Raw genomic sequence first — 15,340 nt, 5'->3', positions numbered from 1 at the left:
TTACGAGTTTGAAGATATTTCACTCCTCCAATAATTATCGGAGGCGTTAAATACCTCAACATTAGTTACATTTTTGCAGGTCAAACCTGCCGAAATTTAACATGGAAAAGTATACTGTATTTACCCTACCATGCAGATTTTGGTGCATTAAGCACCAAAATCCGCATGTTATTCCCCAATAACTCGTAATAGGTGTTATTTAGTGTACCCTTAAGTTATGAGCCCCAAGTTATTGATATTTACCAGGTGGATTATTAGCACCTTAACTTGTAAGCAGTCTGGGTGTGTACATTTCCAACTTTTCTCAAGGTATTTTGTCAATTGAGTCCAAAGTGTACGTTTTCTACCTGTAAGAGAACAAAACTGATTTTCCCCCCTTCTTGCGATTTGAACGTTAAACCCCCACCTTAATATTTGAATGGATGTATCTGTGTGTTATCTGTCAAATAGCTCATGGGTTCGACGCTCCTATTGCAGAAACCTTTGATTTACGAGTTGATTGAAAAAATAGCATTACTTTATTTCTGTTCATGTGTTAGTACACTTGTGAATTGAGAGTCTGTCCTGCAGTTGGGGGGGACAACATCCCACTGTGCCAATTTGCATTAGTTTGTATTCTTTGTTTCATCTTAATAACATAGTGGAGCCATCAAAAAGTATTTGCAGGGGTAGGTTGAAGTTGGCGACTAGGGATAATCCATTTGCTTTAGAAGTAGGGGAGAGGAGTAGAGAATTCACAAGCCATACACTTTCAAATCTTCAGCCATAGGTACATGGGTATGCACTTCATTTATACAAGCGCTCTGTAAAGTAATAGAGGTAATCATGTAGCCGAACAGGCTGAGCAGCACTCTACACGCTCCCTCTCTTGTCATCCACAAGTTCTCCTTATCTGTTCCTGGGACGAAGGGGGAGATGCTCAGGCCAAGTAGTAATGCTGTTGGACAGTGGTGTCCATAGTGAGAGCTCTTATTTTTTTTACTTATTTTTTTTTAAGCAAGTTGTTTGGCTTGTGAAAGTTGTTGAAAACAGATAAATCATGCCACGAAAGCAGTATTCTAGTGAGTATTGATTTTATCAGGGTATGAGATGTAACCTTTTATTCTGCCATAATTAGTCCGAACACCCAGTTCTCGCAAACCAATGACCACTCCTACGCCTTGCACCCCACTTGCTGTAATGATCTTCCTGTTCTCGTTGTATCCACTGCTCTGCAGTTCACATGAGGTGTAGCTGGCATCCTTCGGACTTAGTGATTCAGTGTAGGGAAAGTGATGCCCAGATTCCATGGGATATAAAACACTGCACAACATTGGTCCTGTCTCGTCACTTTACCTGCGGTGTTAGCGTCCCCAGCCCGCTCTCTGTCTAGAGTCTAGACGCACTGTCTGGCTGTGGCGCTTTATAGTGCAGCTGGAGAGTTGTCGGGTTTCATCTGTATTTTAATCTGTAGTCAGGTTAGTCAGTTTTGTGAGTTACTTTGTTCCTTAACAAAAAAGTCTTCATGATGCATTTTACTCCACGGTTATTGGTCATTACTTCTCCTTCAGTAGATTGCCTTGAGATATCTAAAGGTTGTCCTTTAGGTATCACGTTGATGGTTAATTGATTTCCTTTAAGCCAGTTGTTTTCTTGTGTTGCTTATGGAAGTGTTCTTTTCCACGTTCAAGCCGGTGTTTTGAGGTGCCTTATGGTTGTCCGGCCAGAATGGCGTACTTTCCTCAGTGAAATAATTCGTCCTCTGTGCAGGAAAGCTTTGCTGTACCATAACAGTCTGTATCGAGCATACAGAAGACGAATAGCCAAGTGGAACACAATGTTGTCATTGGAGCACGCTGAAATAGCGGACTCCATGGAACATTCCAAACAAAGGTTCAGAAGGCTTTCTATGCGAACTTTCACTGGCTGTGTTTTCCCATCAGATAAGTAGCTCGTCAGCACGATGAAGTTAGAAAATATGTTTTACTTATTTGACGTGTCTGCAAAGGAAAGCGAAAAGGGTCAAATAATCGGACCGTGGCCTTGTCCGATCCCCAGTAAACATGGAAATCGTGGTACTGCCCGTAGTGGTGACGTACGTTGACATGTTGAGATGCCACATTATGACGTGCCCTTGGAATACAAGGCTGGTGTCCAGGCGAGGGCACCGGAACGGGAGGAGCCCTGCTGGTAGCTGGAAGACCGAGTTCGCAGTAGATTGTTTTATTTTTATTTTATTTATATTAGCTGATTTGACTTTCAGTTTACAAGTGGAGGTGCTACAGCCCAGGGAGGAGAGTCGGCTCTTCCAAAAGTTGGAATTTAGCAGCAAGAAATGCTTCTTTTGCTGCATGCTGTCTTTGCGATGCTATGTACACCAATCGTCGCTCTCTGCAGGAAACCTATGTACACTGTAGGACTGGGATGAGCTTTTGGAATGAGAATGGGGTGGCCTGACTTGCCTGTTACCTGTGTAATTTATCCTGACTTGGCAAGGAAATATCTATTTCTAGCCTATAAAATATCAAAGGCTGCTTCTGCGAGAAAGTGGTAACACATTACTACATTTCTTGGATTTTCCATCCATCCTTCCGGGCATTGATAATTGTCTGAAAAATACAAATGTAACTCCACTTAGCTGTCGTATGCTTTGAGTATTGCAATGCTCGTTGAGACTTGTAAGGTAAAGCAAAATGTCCCTGTATTTTCTGCTTGAAAGTGTTAAATTCCCATAATTTGTAAATTCTTGTGATAATGTTTATACCCTAGAGGTAGATCTCAGACCCATGAAATTACCCAGGGCTCAAAATTCCCCATCTGCTGCCTCATTCCATGTCTTCTAGGAAACATGCCTCCTCCAGGAAGCAGCAGGGCTGAAATCCACCAGTACATTAACAGTCCCTGTTGACCGTCTAGAATAGACAACAGAAGGTAAACCATATATAATTTCAATTAAAGGTGATGAGTGAAGTTTGGTTTTCTGTTTATTGTGGGCTGCATGTTGATCGTCGATGGGCTGTACGCACTAACCAAGATGCCACATAGCATCAACATATCTCTCCGCTTTTTCTTTCCCAGGTTGAATCACCCAAATGTGGTGGCAGCCCGTGATGTTCCAGAAGGAATGCAGAAACTTGCCCCCAATGATCTGCCACTGCTGGCGATGGAGTACTGTGAGGGTGGAGACTTACGAAAGGTAAGTGGGATGCAAACAATTGAAAGAAAAAGGGGCTGTAGGGTCTGGGTCGGCATTCAAATCTCCCTCCCCCGCCACTAATTGAATATGCTTAGCTTGTCTCACTGCCTGCTTTTGCGTTCAACTTTAAAGTTAAATTGATTTCTGAAATACCACGAAGAGCCATACCTTACTACTCTTTTCGTTCACCCATTCCAAGACTTAGAACTGAGATCTTGTTTTTTTCTACTTACTTGGTGAACAATATCTCAACCAGTGGCGGCTGCTAGGGAACAGGAGTGGTGAGGCGGGGGCAGAGGGGTTGAACATCTTAAAAAGGAAAACATATCTTTTCCATGCCTCTCCATCACTGCTTCTCTTCTCGAGTCTGGTCCAGAAGAAGCTACAGGAAGTACCCAGGCACATAGGTTCCCCTGAGCCAATCACAACGCTGCAATGCAGATCGGGACAGGGAGCCTGTTCATATTCCCCACCAGGCTGTCCAATACAGCCTGGTGGGGAATATGCAAAGTGCGCATGACTGCTGGCCAGTCAAAACGTCTGACAAGCAGTCATGCGCACTTAGTGTGCACAGTCCACACCTCCTCCCTGAGCCACCAACCCCGCCCTAACCCAGCCCTGCAGTAACCATAAATAAAATGAGAATAACGTTCAGTTATTATCATTTTATTTTGCCCTCTTTCACTGCTCAAAGAGCAGTGGGGTGACGCTCCACCACCTTAGCGGAGGAGCTGCCACTGATTTCAACCCCAAGATGTCCCATGTGGTCATATGATTCTAAGGATGTGCCACATTATTGCCTGTGTGGACATCTGCCAGCCACCTGCCAGTCATCTTGGCTCATTTTCCGTGATGGTAATGATAGGGCTGTAAATATGCTGGATATCAAGTTAAGATTAGTTAAAGCATTATTCTTGCCCGGTGAGCCATGTATCTCCATGTAATCGTGTTTGATTGTTCATGTAGTAATTACAGGATTGCTATCCTTTACTCGCTGTTTTAAGGTAGCAGTAGTCTGTTACTTGTGACTTCATCTGGACTTCAGCATCTCATATTAACATCTTTCAGTTTCAAAATTTAAAAAGCTGGAGGCCTGGAAGACAAAACCTAAAACACTTGGAATTTCTGTGGAAAGAGTGCACAGAGTGCCACGCAGAAACCCGGAGCCCAGCCCCGCCCGTTCCTCTTCAAACTCCTCAACTACCGCGATCGGGACGTGGTGCTCGGCAAAACTAGAAAGCTGGGTGATCTCATGTTGGACTTGGCCCTTCTGGCAGGTTCACCCCTGAACTTTTTGCCTAGTGATTTCTGGTCTTTGCGCACTTTGACACTGTGGCGCAGTGTAAAGTGCGTCCTCTCCCTGAGTGTGTGTGTGAGATTGGCCTGCTCTCCCATAGGAATACATGGGGAATGTCTGTGTCCCTGGTAGTTCCTGATGCGTGAGGCGTGCATGGTCAAGTTTGGTATGTGCGAACTCGGGAGAGTGAATGCTGCGCAATGGTATGTGCGGTGTGTATGTGTCTTGTGCGGAAGCGCCACTTCTAGACATGACTGTGTATGTGCTGTGAAGGTGCTGGCGTGTGATTGGCTGGAGCTGGCTGGGATGCCAGGCTCCAGGAAGTCTGTGTGGGTCTGCCCCGGTGGTGAATGGAGAGATTAGCATGCTGATGTGAGGGAGGGGCTGCGCCTGTGTCCTGAATGAGGCTGGGTTTCCCCCACACAATGCTGGCTCCGCCCCCTGTGGTGCGACTGATGACCCTAGCCTGCCTGATGAATGAAAGGGGTGGTTGAGCCATCAACAGTGCTCTCAGACCAGCTGCGACTGGTTCTGCCCCCACCCTGCACCCACAGACAAAAGGGAAAAGTTGTATAAAAGAGGGGCTGTGACCCCATGAAAATGTTCTTGTTCTGACACTTGAATCCTGCCAGGGGCATGCTGCTGCTTGGGCCCAGGGGAAGGCTTGCCCCCCCTGGGCCCTGCCCAGCCCCTGGACTACTGCAGCCCTTGGACCCCTGAAGGACTTTTTGTTGCTCTCTGTGCCTTCCTAGCGCCTGGGAGCGCTGTATTTCTTTCCTAGCGCCTGGGGGCCCTGGATTCCTTCACAAAGTGCCTGGAAGCGCTTTTTCTTTACTCTAGCGCTTGGGAGCGCTCTATCTAGCCCTTAGCGCTGAAGGCGCTTTATTTTGCTTTGCAGGTGCCACCCTGCTTATGGCTGCCCACGGCTCATTTTGCCGATTTTCGGAGCGGGTGCCACCCCGCTTATTTGCCCTTTAATGGACCTCTAGCGAGTGCCCACCTCGCTGTACAATTTAATTAAAGCCGGTGCCCACCCGGCATTGCCCCGTGTTCACCGCCGCAGCCGCGGGCAAAACAGGAAGTCAGGCGGCGGCGCGCCTGACTGTAGGCGGGACTTCCGGTTTGCTAAAGGAAGTCCCGCCCGCTGCCGTCCTCTGATTGGCCGTGACGCCCGGCCGGAGAAGAGGAGCCCGGAGCCTTGAGGGCTCCACCTGCCAAGTCCCGGTCCCGAGATGGGGGACCGGGTGAAGATGCCGGATGTTGCGTGACGGGGCTCCCAGAAGTGAGGGGAGCCCCGGAGGCGGAGTCCTGCGCTGTCCCCGGAGAGGGGACACAGAGAGAAGGGACGCCCGGAGCCCGGTAAGGAGGGGGGGCCTCGGGACTGTCCCTGGTTGTTCTTCGAGCGGCCCCACATGATAGCGGGCCGCTCCAACGATGTGGCCATACCTGTTCCCAGTGGCCCGTCACCCCGGCACTATTTATTTAGAGCCCACGAGGCTCATTGGGCATGTGTACTTCGAGCCTGAGAGGCTCCACCCGTATCTTAACTCCTCGAGCCCTGAGAGGCTCCCCTGGGCCCCACATTGCTTCAAAGCCCATGAGAGGCTCGTTGCCCAGTTTGGCCATGTCGAGTCCCCAGAGGGGGGACTCCGCTTGCCCCCGCCTTGTCCTCGAGCCCTGAGAGGCTCCAACGTTGGCTGCAGTTCATGGAGAGCCCGAGAGGCTCAGGGGGCATTTCCTGTCTTACGAGCCCAGAGAGGCTCAAGTGCCAGACCTTTGTTTTGAGAGCCCTGAGAGGCTCTCCCTTTGCATATTTATTCCTCAGAGCCTGCGAGGCTCCCACGATGCCCAGTTGCCCAGCACTTTGTGGGCAGCTGCCACGTTTAGGTTTTGGCGCAGTGGCGCACCCTGGACTTTGATGTAAGTTCTGGCTAATGTGATTCTGGCGCATTTATGATTGATGTGCTAATGTGATTTATGCGAAGTGTTCTTTGCTGCACCTCTGAATGTGTTGTAGATGCATCATGTGCCTTGTTCCTTGCACCTCTGAATGTGTTTTTATGCGTCATGTGCTTTGTCCTTTTACACCGCTGAATGTATTGTGATGCATCATGTGTTTCCTTTCTTACACCCCTACAGGTATTGTAATACTTAGGTGGTTGTTTTCTCCCTAGTGCAGGTGGTACTAGCGAGGCCCAGGTCCCTAGTGTAATCTCCTAAGATAGTGAGGGTTGCATAGGTGGTGCTCACCTGGTACCAGTAGTGACTGGTTGTATGTTATCTTTGTGCTACAGTTTTACATCCTAAGTGCTATTTTTAAAAGTGTTACTTCTAAAAGTGCTGATTCCTGACAGTGGTCCAGGTGGCCCTGTCTTGTAAATATCCCCCTGTAAATTCTGCCCGTGCCTCTGGCACTTTGTAAAGTGTGTGTTTTATCTAATGTGTTTTGGTGTAATACAAAGGCTATTTTTATATAACCTTGTGTGGAGTTTCCTTTGTGGTGGGCCTTGGGTGTTGTTGCTGGGGTGCGTGCGCAAATACTTAACTCATATCGCCTCCAAGTTTAGCCTTGCTGCTCGCGCCACGTTACCTAGAGGGCGAGTAGGGGTTATCTTGGCGTGTAACTCCCTTGCCCTGACCTTAGGAATGGTGATCCCTGACTGACCTCGACGCGAGTCTTGGCCAGCCAGGGTCCCGTTTCTAACATTGGACGCAGCGGTGAGGATAAGGATTTGTGTTTGCGATGTACCACGGTGGCAACGGGCCACACTGCAAAACTCTGCATTTTAGATGGTCACATTTTGGGGATTATTGTATGGAGTTTGCTAAAAATGTCATTTCTGTGGAAATGTGTTTCTTGTGCACTTTGAGTTAGGTGTCCCTAGCTCGGGAGGGTAGATCATCCCCCTAAGTGCAGTGTGTTTTCTGGATTCACCAGGAGGGTGGGATCCAGTGGTGGCAGCATAAATGTGTTCAGTGCACGTGTCCCCCGTCCCTGCCCTGGAGTGATGGTACCTGTGTCACGTGTGGTCAGGTTGAGAAATCAGGGGTGGTAGAAACTGCCATACCAGTCTGGGGAGGGGTGTGTGTGTGGACGAATGGTGTGTTGCACTGGACGTGTGTGTGAGTTCTCTGGATGGGGAGCTTGCTGAATGCTTGTGTACTCTTGTTTTGCTCAGATACCTAAGTTCCGTGTGTTAAACTTTTCCCAAGAACGTCTGCAGACAGTGGAGCTGGCTTTTGATTTCTGTGGTCTATTTAGAGACAGATGTTTGGAGTTGGTAATGTTCGGGGAGGAGAGAGGCATAGGGGATGGAGTGATTCCAAAAGGAGTGGCTGAGGTGTCTTCCAGCCCAGTGTGGTGGAAGAGGTTAAGTGTAGCCCAGCTAGGTCTCGGTGTAGGGGCTCACGTCCTGTCTCAAGAGGAGAAGGAGTGGGTGGGACTGCATGTCTCCAGGTGCCCGAAACCCAGTGTCAGGGCCTAGAATGTTTCTGAAGGGAACGTCAGGTCGGGGGCCTAGGCTGTACCAATAGGTCATTTGAGGAAGATCTCCCAGAGTGTTTGAAGAATGTAGAACATCAGTGAACATGATTTCATGGGTGGGCCTGAAGCTCATGGGAGTTTCCCCTGCCCTGTGCTATTGTGTTAATTGTTGGGGAGTGACCCTAAGGAAAGGTTCTGGTCTTCCAGCCCAGTGTGGTGGAAGTGGCTCGGAGGAGCACAAGCCTGGTCTTCGTAGTCTGGGTGTTTTTTTTCTTAGGAACACCAGGTGAGGGAGCCTAGCATGTCCGTATGGAGCGTCCTTGTAGGGAGATCTCCCAGCGTGGAGAGAACGTGGAGCGCCTGTAAGCAGGGCTCTAGTAGTTCTGTTATCTGGCAGTACCGCTCCAGTTGGGAGGGTGCAGAAGTCCAGATGGAGGGGTGCGAGGGGGATAGATTCCCCAGTGGAGTAACCAGTGGGTCAGGGGCCAACCAGAAGGGTTGTGTCGCCAGGGAGTGACCAGGGTGATGCCACTTCTGTCCTGAGTGTCAGGAAGACTTGCACACGACACATTAGTTATATGGCACCCTCAAGGAAGTCCTGGTGCGCCAGGCATCTGACCAAAGGGGTACGTCCCTCGGTTGGGGAGCCAGTAGCCGGTGTTTCCGGATCTGGACATAAGGGCAACTGTATGTAGTGTCCTGAAGGAACTCCTGCCTGAAGAGAAGGAACCGGGTAAGCTGTATGGGGGATTGACCTGCAGTGGTTGCCTTGCTGCTGAAGGAGGAGTGAATTCGAATCCCAGGTGGTAGACCAGTTAGGGGAGCTGTGACTCTGTCATGACCAGCCTGGTGTCCTGTAGGCACCGCACTGAGCCGCGTCTGCCTTCGGCCGCGCAGCCTATGCCGCTTGCCGTCCCCGTCTCGACGCGGTCCGTGAGCCGCCGCCTGCGCCGCATCTGGCAACCCGCAAAGTGCAACGCCTCACTACACCGATCTTGTGCTGGTCTGACCGTGGTCACTGCTGCTGAGGGAGTAAAGGTCCCGAACTGGTGGGAGAGTTGTGTTCTGGAGGGTGCTTCAGAAGTAGAGGTAGGGTGGGGCATTCTTGCCTGTGACCTCTGGTCAGCCTGAGGGTGCGGACCCTAGGTTGGAGGATCAGTGGTAGTTTGGAACTACACTGAGAAAGGGAGTGGAGAATGGCTATGTAGGCCAGGGGTTACAACCCCCCACTCTGTGTGTTGGCAGGGACCAGTGGTATCTGGGTGGCCTAGGGCCTGGTCCTAGCCGTGGACAACTAAGGAGTACCAGTGGGGTAGCCTAGTTGGGCCTGTTTTTTTTAAGTATGTGCTTGTCTTATGGATCAACGTGGCGTAGAACCGGAGGGTGTCCCTGCAGTGCGGGCCCGCGTCCGTGTTCTATCGCCCCAAGCAGGGAAGTCCATCACGGTGGTGATTGTTCTCCCCTGCGTTTTGGCTGGAAGGGGGTTGTGTTGGACTTGGCCCTTCTGGCAGGTTCACCCCTGAACTTTTTGCCTAGTGATTTCTGGTCTTTGCGCACTTTGACACTGTGGCGCAGTGTAAAGTGCGTCCTCTCCCTGAGTGTGTGTGTGAGATTGGCCTGCTCTCCCATAGGAATACATGGGGAATGTCTGTGTCCCTGGTAGTTCCTGATGCGTGAGGCGTGCATGGTCAAGTTTGGTATGTGCGAACTCGGGAGAGTGAATGCTGCGCAATGGTATGTGCGGTGTGTATGTGTCTTGTGCGGAAGCGCCACTTCTAGACATGACTGTGTATGTGCTGTGAAGGTGCTGGCGTGTGATTGGCTGGAGCTGGCTGGGATGCCAGGCTCCAGGAAGTCTGTGTGGGTCTGCCCCGGTGGTGAATGGAGAGATTAGCATGCTGATGTGAGGGAGGGGCTGCGCCTGTGTCCTGAATGAGGCTGGGTTTCCCCCACACAATGCTGGCTCCGCCCCCTGTGGTGCGACTGATGACCCTAGCCTGCCTGATGAATGAAAGGGGTGGTTGAGCCATCAACAGTGCTCTCAGACCAGCTGCGACTGGTTCTGCCCCCACCCTGCACCCACAGACAAAAGGGAAAAGTTGTATAAAAGAGGGGCTGTGACCCCATGAAAATGTTCTTGTTCTGACACTTGAATCCTGCCAGGGGCATGCTGCTGCTTGGGCCCAGGGGAAGGCTTGCCCCCCCTGGGCCCTGCCCAGCCCCTGGACTACTGCAGCCCTTGGACCCCTGAAGGACTTTTTGTTGCTCTCTGTGCCTTCCTAGCGCCTGGGAGCGCTGTATTTCTTTCCTAGCGCCTGGGGGCCCTGGATTCCTTCACAAAGTGCCTGGAAGCGCTTTTTCTTTACTCTAGCGCTTGGGAGCGCTCTATCTAGCCCTTAGCGCTGAAGGCGCTTTATTTTGCTTTGCAGGTGCCACCCTGCTTATGGCTGCCCACGGCTCATTTTGCCGATTTTCGGAGCGGGTGCCACCCCGCTTATTTGCCCTTTAATGGACCTCTAGCGAGTGCCCACCTCGCTGTACAATTTAATTAAAGCCGGTGCCCACCCGGCATTGCCCCGTGTTCACCGCCGCAGCCGCGGGCAAAACAGGAAGTCAGGCGGCGTCGCGCCTGACTGTAGGCGGGACTTCCGGTTTGCTAAAGGAAGTCCCGCCCGCTGCCGTCCTCTGATTGGCCGTGACGCCCGGCCGGAGAAGAGGAGCCCGGAGCCTTGAGGGCTCCACCTGCCAAGTCCCGGTCCCGAGATGGGGGACCGGGTGAAGATGCCGGATGTTGCGTGACGGGGCTCCCAGAAGTGAGGGGAGCCCCGGAGGCGGAGTCCTGCGCTGTCCCCGGAGAGGGGACACAGAGAGAAGGGACGCCCGGAGCCCGGTAAGGAGGGGGGGCCTCGGGACTGTCCCTGGTTGTTCTTCGAGCGGCCCCACATGATAGCGGGCCGCTCCAACGATGTGGCCATACCTGTTCCCAGTGGCCCGTCACCCCGGCACTATTTATTTAGAGCCCACGAGGCTCATTGGGCATGTGTACTTCGAGCCTGAGAGGCTCCACCCGTATCTTAACTCCTCGAGCCCTGAGAGGCTCCCCTGGGCCCCACATTGCTTCAAAGCCCATGAGAGGCTCGTTGCCCAGTTTGGCCATGTCGAGTCCCCAGAGGGGGGACTCCGCTTGCCCCCGCCTTGTCCTCGAGCCCTGAGAGGCTCCAACGTTGGCTGCAGTTCATGGAGAGCCCGAGAGGCTCAGGGGGCATTTCCTGTCTTACGAGCCCAGAGAGGCTCAAGTGCCAGACCTTTGTTTTGAGAGCCCTGAGAGGCTCTCCCTTTGCATATTTATTCCTCAGAGCCTGCGAGGCTCCCACGATGCCCAGTTGCCCAGCACTTTGTGGGCAGCTGCCACGTTTAGGTTTTGGCGCAGTGGCGCACCCTGGACTTTGATGTAAGTTCTGGCTAATGTGATTCTGGCGCATTTATGATTGATGTGCTAATGTGATTTATGCGAAGTGTTCTTTGCTGCACCTCTGAATGTGTTGTAGATGCATCATGTGCCTTGTTCCTTGCACCTCTGAATGTGTTTTTATGCGTCATGTGCTTTGTCCTTTTACACCGCTGAATGTATTGTGATGCATCATGTGTTTCCTTTCTTACACCCCTACAGGTATTGTAATACTTAGGTGGTTGTTTTCTCCCTAGTGCAGGTGGTACTAGCGAGGCCCAGGTCCCTAGTGTAATCTCCTAAGATAGTGAGGGTTGCATAGGTGGTGCTCACCTGGTACCAGTAGTGACTGGTTGTATGTTATCTTTGTGCTACAGTTTTACATCCTAAGTGCTATTTTTAAAAGTGTTACTTCTAAAAGTGCTGATTCCTGACAGTGGTCCAGGTGGCCCTGTCTTGTAAATATCCCCCTGTAAATTCTGCCCGTGCCTCTGGCACTTTGTAAAGTGTGTGTTTTATCTAATGTGTTTTGGTGTAATACAAAGGCTATTTTTATATAACCTTGTGTGGAGTTTCCTTTGTGGTGGGCCTTGGGTGTTGTTGCTGGGGTGCGTGCGCAAATACTTAACTCATATCGCCTCCAAGTTTAGCCTTGCTGCTCGCGCCACGTTACCTAGAGGGCGAGTAGGGGTTATCTTGGCGTGTAACTCCCTTGCCCTGACCTTAGGAATGGTGATCCCTGACTGACCTCGACGCGAGTCTTGGCCAGCCAGGGTCCCGTTTCTAACATCTCACAATAGGTAACAGCCGTGTGATGTTCTTTCCAGATTAAACAGCGGCAGTACAGAGAAGGAGGAGCACATACCTGGCTGTGAAAAGACAACTGAGGGACCTGGAGCTGCCCTATTCTTTGTTATTCCCCTCGTGCCTCAGCGTGAATTCGAAAGAGGGTGCCCGCTTCTTCGATGCCCCATCGGACATCTGGGACTGGCTGGAGGAAACGGGACAGTGGAAAGGAGCAAGACCTGAAGGTCCGGAGGAGGAAGGATGGCAGGCGCAGCAATCGCGGAGGCGCAGGAGGAGAGGGGCTCGACGGGGCGCGAGCCATGGCCCTGTCGCACCCAGCCCGGAGAAGATGCGGCTGGAACTGCAGGAAGCGCTTGAAGCGGTTGCTACCCTGGGAGCGGTAAACAATGCTGCCCGCTTGGACTCCCAGACGTACAGTGATCTGGCAATGAGTGGCTCGTCCTCCCCGTTTCTTTCTGAAGACAAGAACATGCCTGTGATGACGCCTCAAACGGCTGACCAGCTTCTGTGACTGAGTAGCAGACTATGGTGGCCACATGGGGGTCCTTGCCCCTGAACACTCTATTTTTGTACCCTCCCAGTATTATTAATGTGTGTGATGTTGCAATGCAGTTTCTGCCATGTGCATTTGCGTTGTCACGCGATGCTGTACAGTTGAATGTATACGGGTGTGCCTATCTGCTAGCCCGCAATTGGAATGCGATCACCACACTCATGGGCTCCTCCACTGGAGACCTGCACCGGCCCTGCGCGTTTAATTAACCTGACATTCTCTAGGCACCTCTTGAGCATCCGGGTGGTCTGAGCCAGGGACGTACCATAGTTTGGTTGCTACCAGGACACTCACCCTCACAGCCACTGCGCTGGATTGACACCCCTTTATTTAAGCGGTGGATCTTTTTGAAGTTTGGACGTCACCCCACTGGGTACTCGCCCATTTAGTTACACTGTTCGCAATTGTTCTCATGTTTAAGTTGAGGCACACTGATACCCCTCTCCCTGAGGGTAACTGGAAGCCCCCCTCCGAGTTGCTCCCCCGGCCCTGTGCATGTGGGTCACATCCAGACACATGACACATACTAACATAATGACCTGGAACATCCGCGGTATGTATACCCCGTCACGCCGCTATTCTGTCTTCTCCTATCTGCAGCAACATGGGGTGGGGATTGCCCTTCTTCAGGAGGCACATATGACCCAGATAGAGCTCGACAAGCTCCGTAGGTGGTGGAGGGGGCAGCTTAATGGCACGACCTTTTCTGCACATGCGCGCTTCACGCTAGTATGGGTGAGGGCGGGTGTCCCCTTCATTTGTAAAGATGTAATGGTGGACCAGAAGGGAAGGTACTCCCTAGTGCAGGGGCGGCTGAATGGTTAGAAAGTCCTGTTAGGATCCCTCTATGCCCCGAACACAGACCAACCCTCCTTCCTAGCGAGCTTGAATCGGGTCCTTCACCCATACGCTGGCCTTCCCTGGTTGCTAGGCCGGTACTTTAATATGGTGCTGGATGTGCGTCTAGACCGTTCCTTCCCTCCCCTCCGAGCTGCGGCGCTTACGTCCAATGCGCAAGCGTTCCGACACTGGCTCTCGCACTGAGAGGTGCACGTCTTATGGCGCACGCAGCACCCCACAGATAGAGTATACTCTTATTACTCTTCCGTGCACTGATCTGCATGTCCGGTTAGATTGGATAGTTGGCACTCAGTCACTGCTCCCACTTCTCGCCAAATCCGAATATCTGGGGAGAACACATTCCGATCATAACCCCCTATGGTTCCATATTAGTTGGGAGGCAGACCGTCCACCAGCCCCTACGTGGAGGCTACAGCCTGCTGCGCTTGAGGATGCTGAGTTTTGTTCTTCGCTGGGCATGGCCATCCTTGCCTATTTTGAGGTCAATGAGGGGTCTGCAAGCAATGCCATGGTGGAGTGGGATGCACACAAAGTAGCCATCCGGGGCACTGTATGGGGGCCACGTGGAACATACGCAAAAGGCTGTCTACTTCCCTGACGCGCCTAGAGGCTGAGCTCCTGCGATACGAGAGGGAGGGCGAAGGGATGGGCGAGCACTTGCGCACACTGAGCGATCTCCGCACTAAGCACGCAGTTCTCCTGGAGCAACTGAGGTGCCATAATTATGCGGCGCATACGGCTAGAACACACGCCAAGGCGGACAGAGCCGGACGACTATTAGCCTTATTGGTACAGCAAGAAGGGCGTGGGGCCCCGATAGGAGCTCTTCGCACAGTGGGCGGGGAGATGGTGTACACGCAACGTGAAATACATAGTGCCCTGACAGGTCATTACATGCAGCTGTACAAAGCTCGCGGCACTGGCCCCAGACACGTGCTAGTGGGGTTCCTAGACTCTGTTACCTTGCCGGTGGCCACTAAGGAGCACAAGGAAGTGCTTAATGCCCCCCTCACGCTAGAGGAAGTGGGAGAAGCGATACAGGCTATGGAGACGGGGAAAACTCCAGGGCCGGATAGCCTGCCAGCGGAATATTATAATTCTAACAGGGAAGCCCTTACGCCCCTCCTCCATCAGTTATATAATACAGCCATAGACGAAGGCTCGTTCCCTCCATCCATGCGGGAAGCATTCCTGGTCTCACTGCCCAAGCAGGACAGGGACCCCACTGCCCTGGATTCATACCGGCCACTGGCAATGCTAAACGTGGACTATAAAGTCTTCGCTAAAATACTCGCAGAACGGCTATCGCCGGTGGTCCCCCACTTAATACACACAGACCAAAAACTGGTTTGTTCCAGCGGGATCCACATCCTTGAACCTCAGGAGGTACTTTAGGGCGGCGGCCGAGGCAATGAGGAACTGGCCCAGGGCGGGGTGCTTGATACTAGACCTGGAGAAGGATTTTGACTGCCTGGAGTGGGGTTACCTGTCTGCGGTACTGTCGCGTTATGACCTTGACATAGGTTTCCTGCAGATGGTAGATCTCCTTTACAAAAACCCAGTAGTACGTGTGGGCTGGGTCCCTACATTTCAAAAGCGGTGGCAGTGGTTGACTGCCTAGAGTGGGATTACCTGTCCGCGGTACTGTCGCGTTACGACCTTGACATAGGTTTCCTGCAGATGGTATATGTCCTTTAGAAAAACCCAGTAGTAAG

General features: G+C 51.8%; 1 protein-coding gene across 1 annotated transcript in view; it reads left to right on the top strand.

The window, feature by feature from the left end:
• IKBKB (inhibitor of nuclear factor kappa B kinase subunit beta) overlaps positions 1-15,340 on the top strand; it is a 616,380-nt gene that overhangs the window by 237,318 nt on the left and 363,722 nt on the right. The window contains exon 4 of the mRNA XM_086943580.1: positions 3,058-3,175. Within this exon, the coding sequence (XP_086799706.1) occupies positions 3,058-3,175 (118 nt within the window). The remainder of the gene's footprint in view (positions 1-3,057; positions 3,176-15,340) is intronic.

The sequence above is a fragment of the Lissotriton vulgaris genome, chromosome 11 (assembly GCF_964263255.1).
Source record: "Lissotriton vulgaris chromosome 11, aLisVul1.2, whole genome shotgun sequence".
NCBI classification, from domain to species: domain Eukaryota; kingdom Metazoa; phylum Chordata; class Amphibia; order Caudata; family Salamandridae; genus Lissotriton; species Lissotriton vulgaris.
The sequence above is the reverse complement of the archived record's forward strand: the minus strand, read 5'-3'. Positions and strand labels throughout refer to the sequence as shown.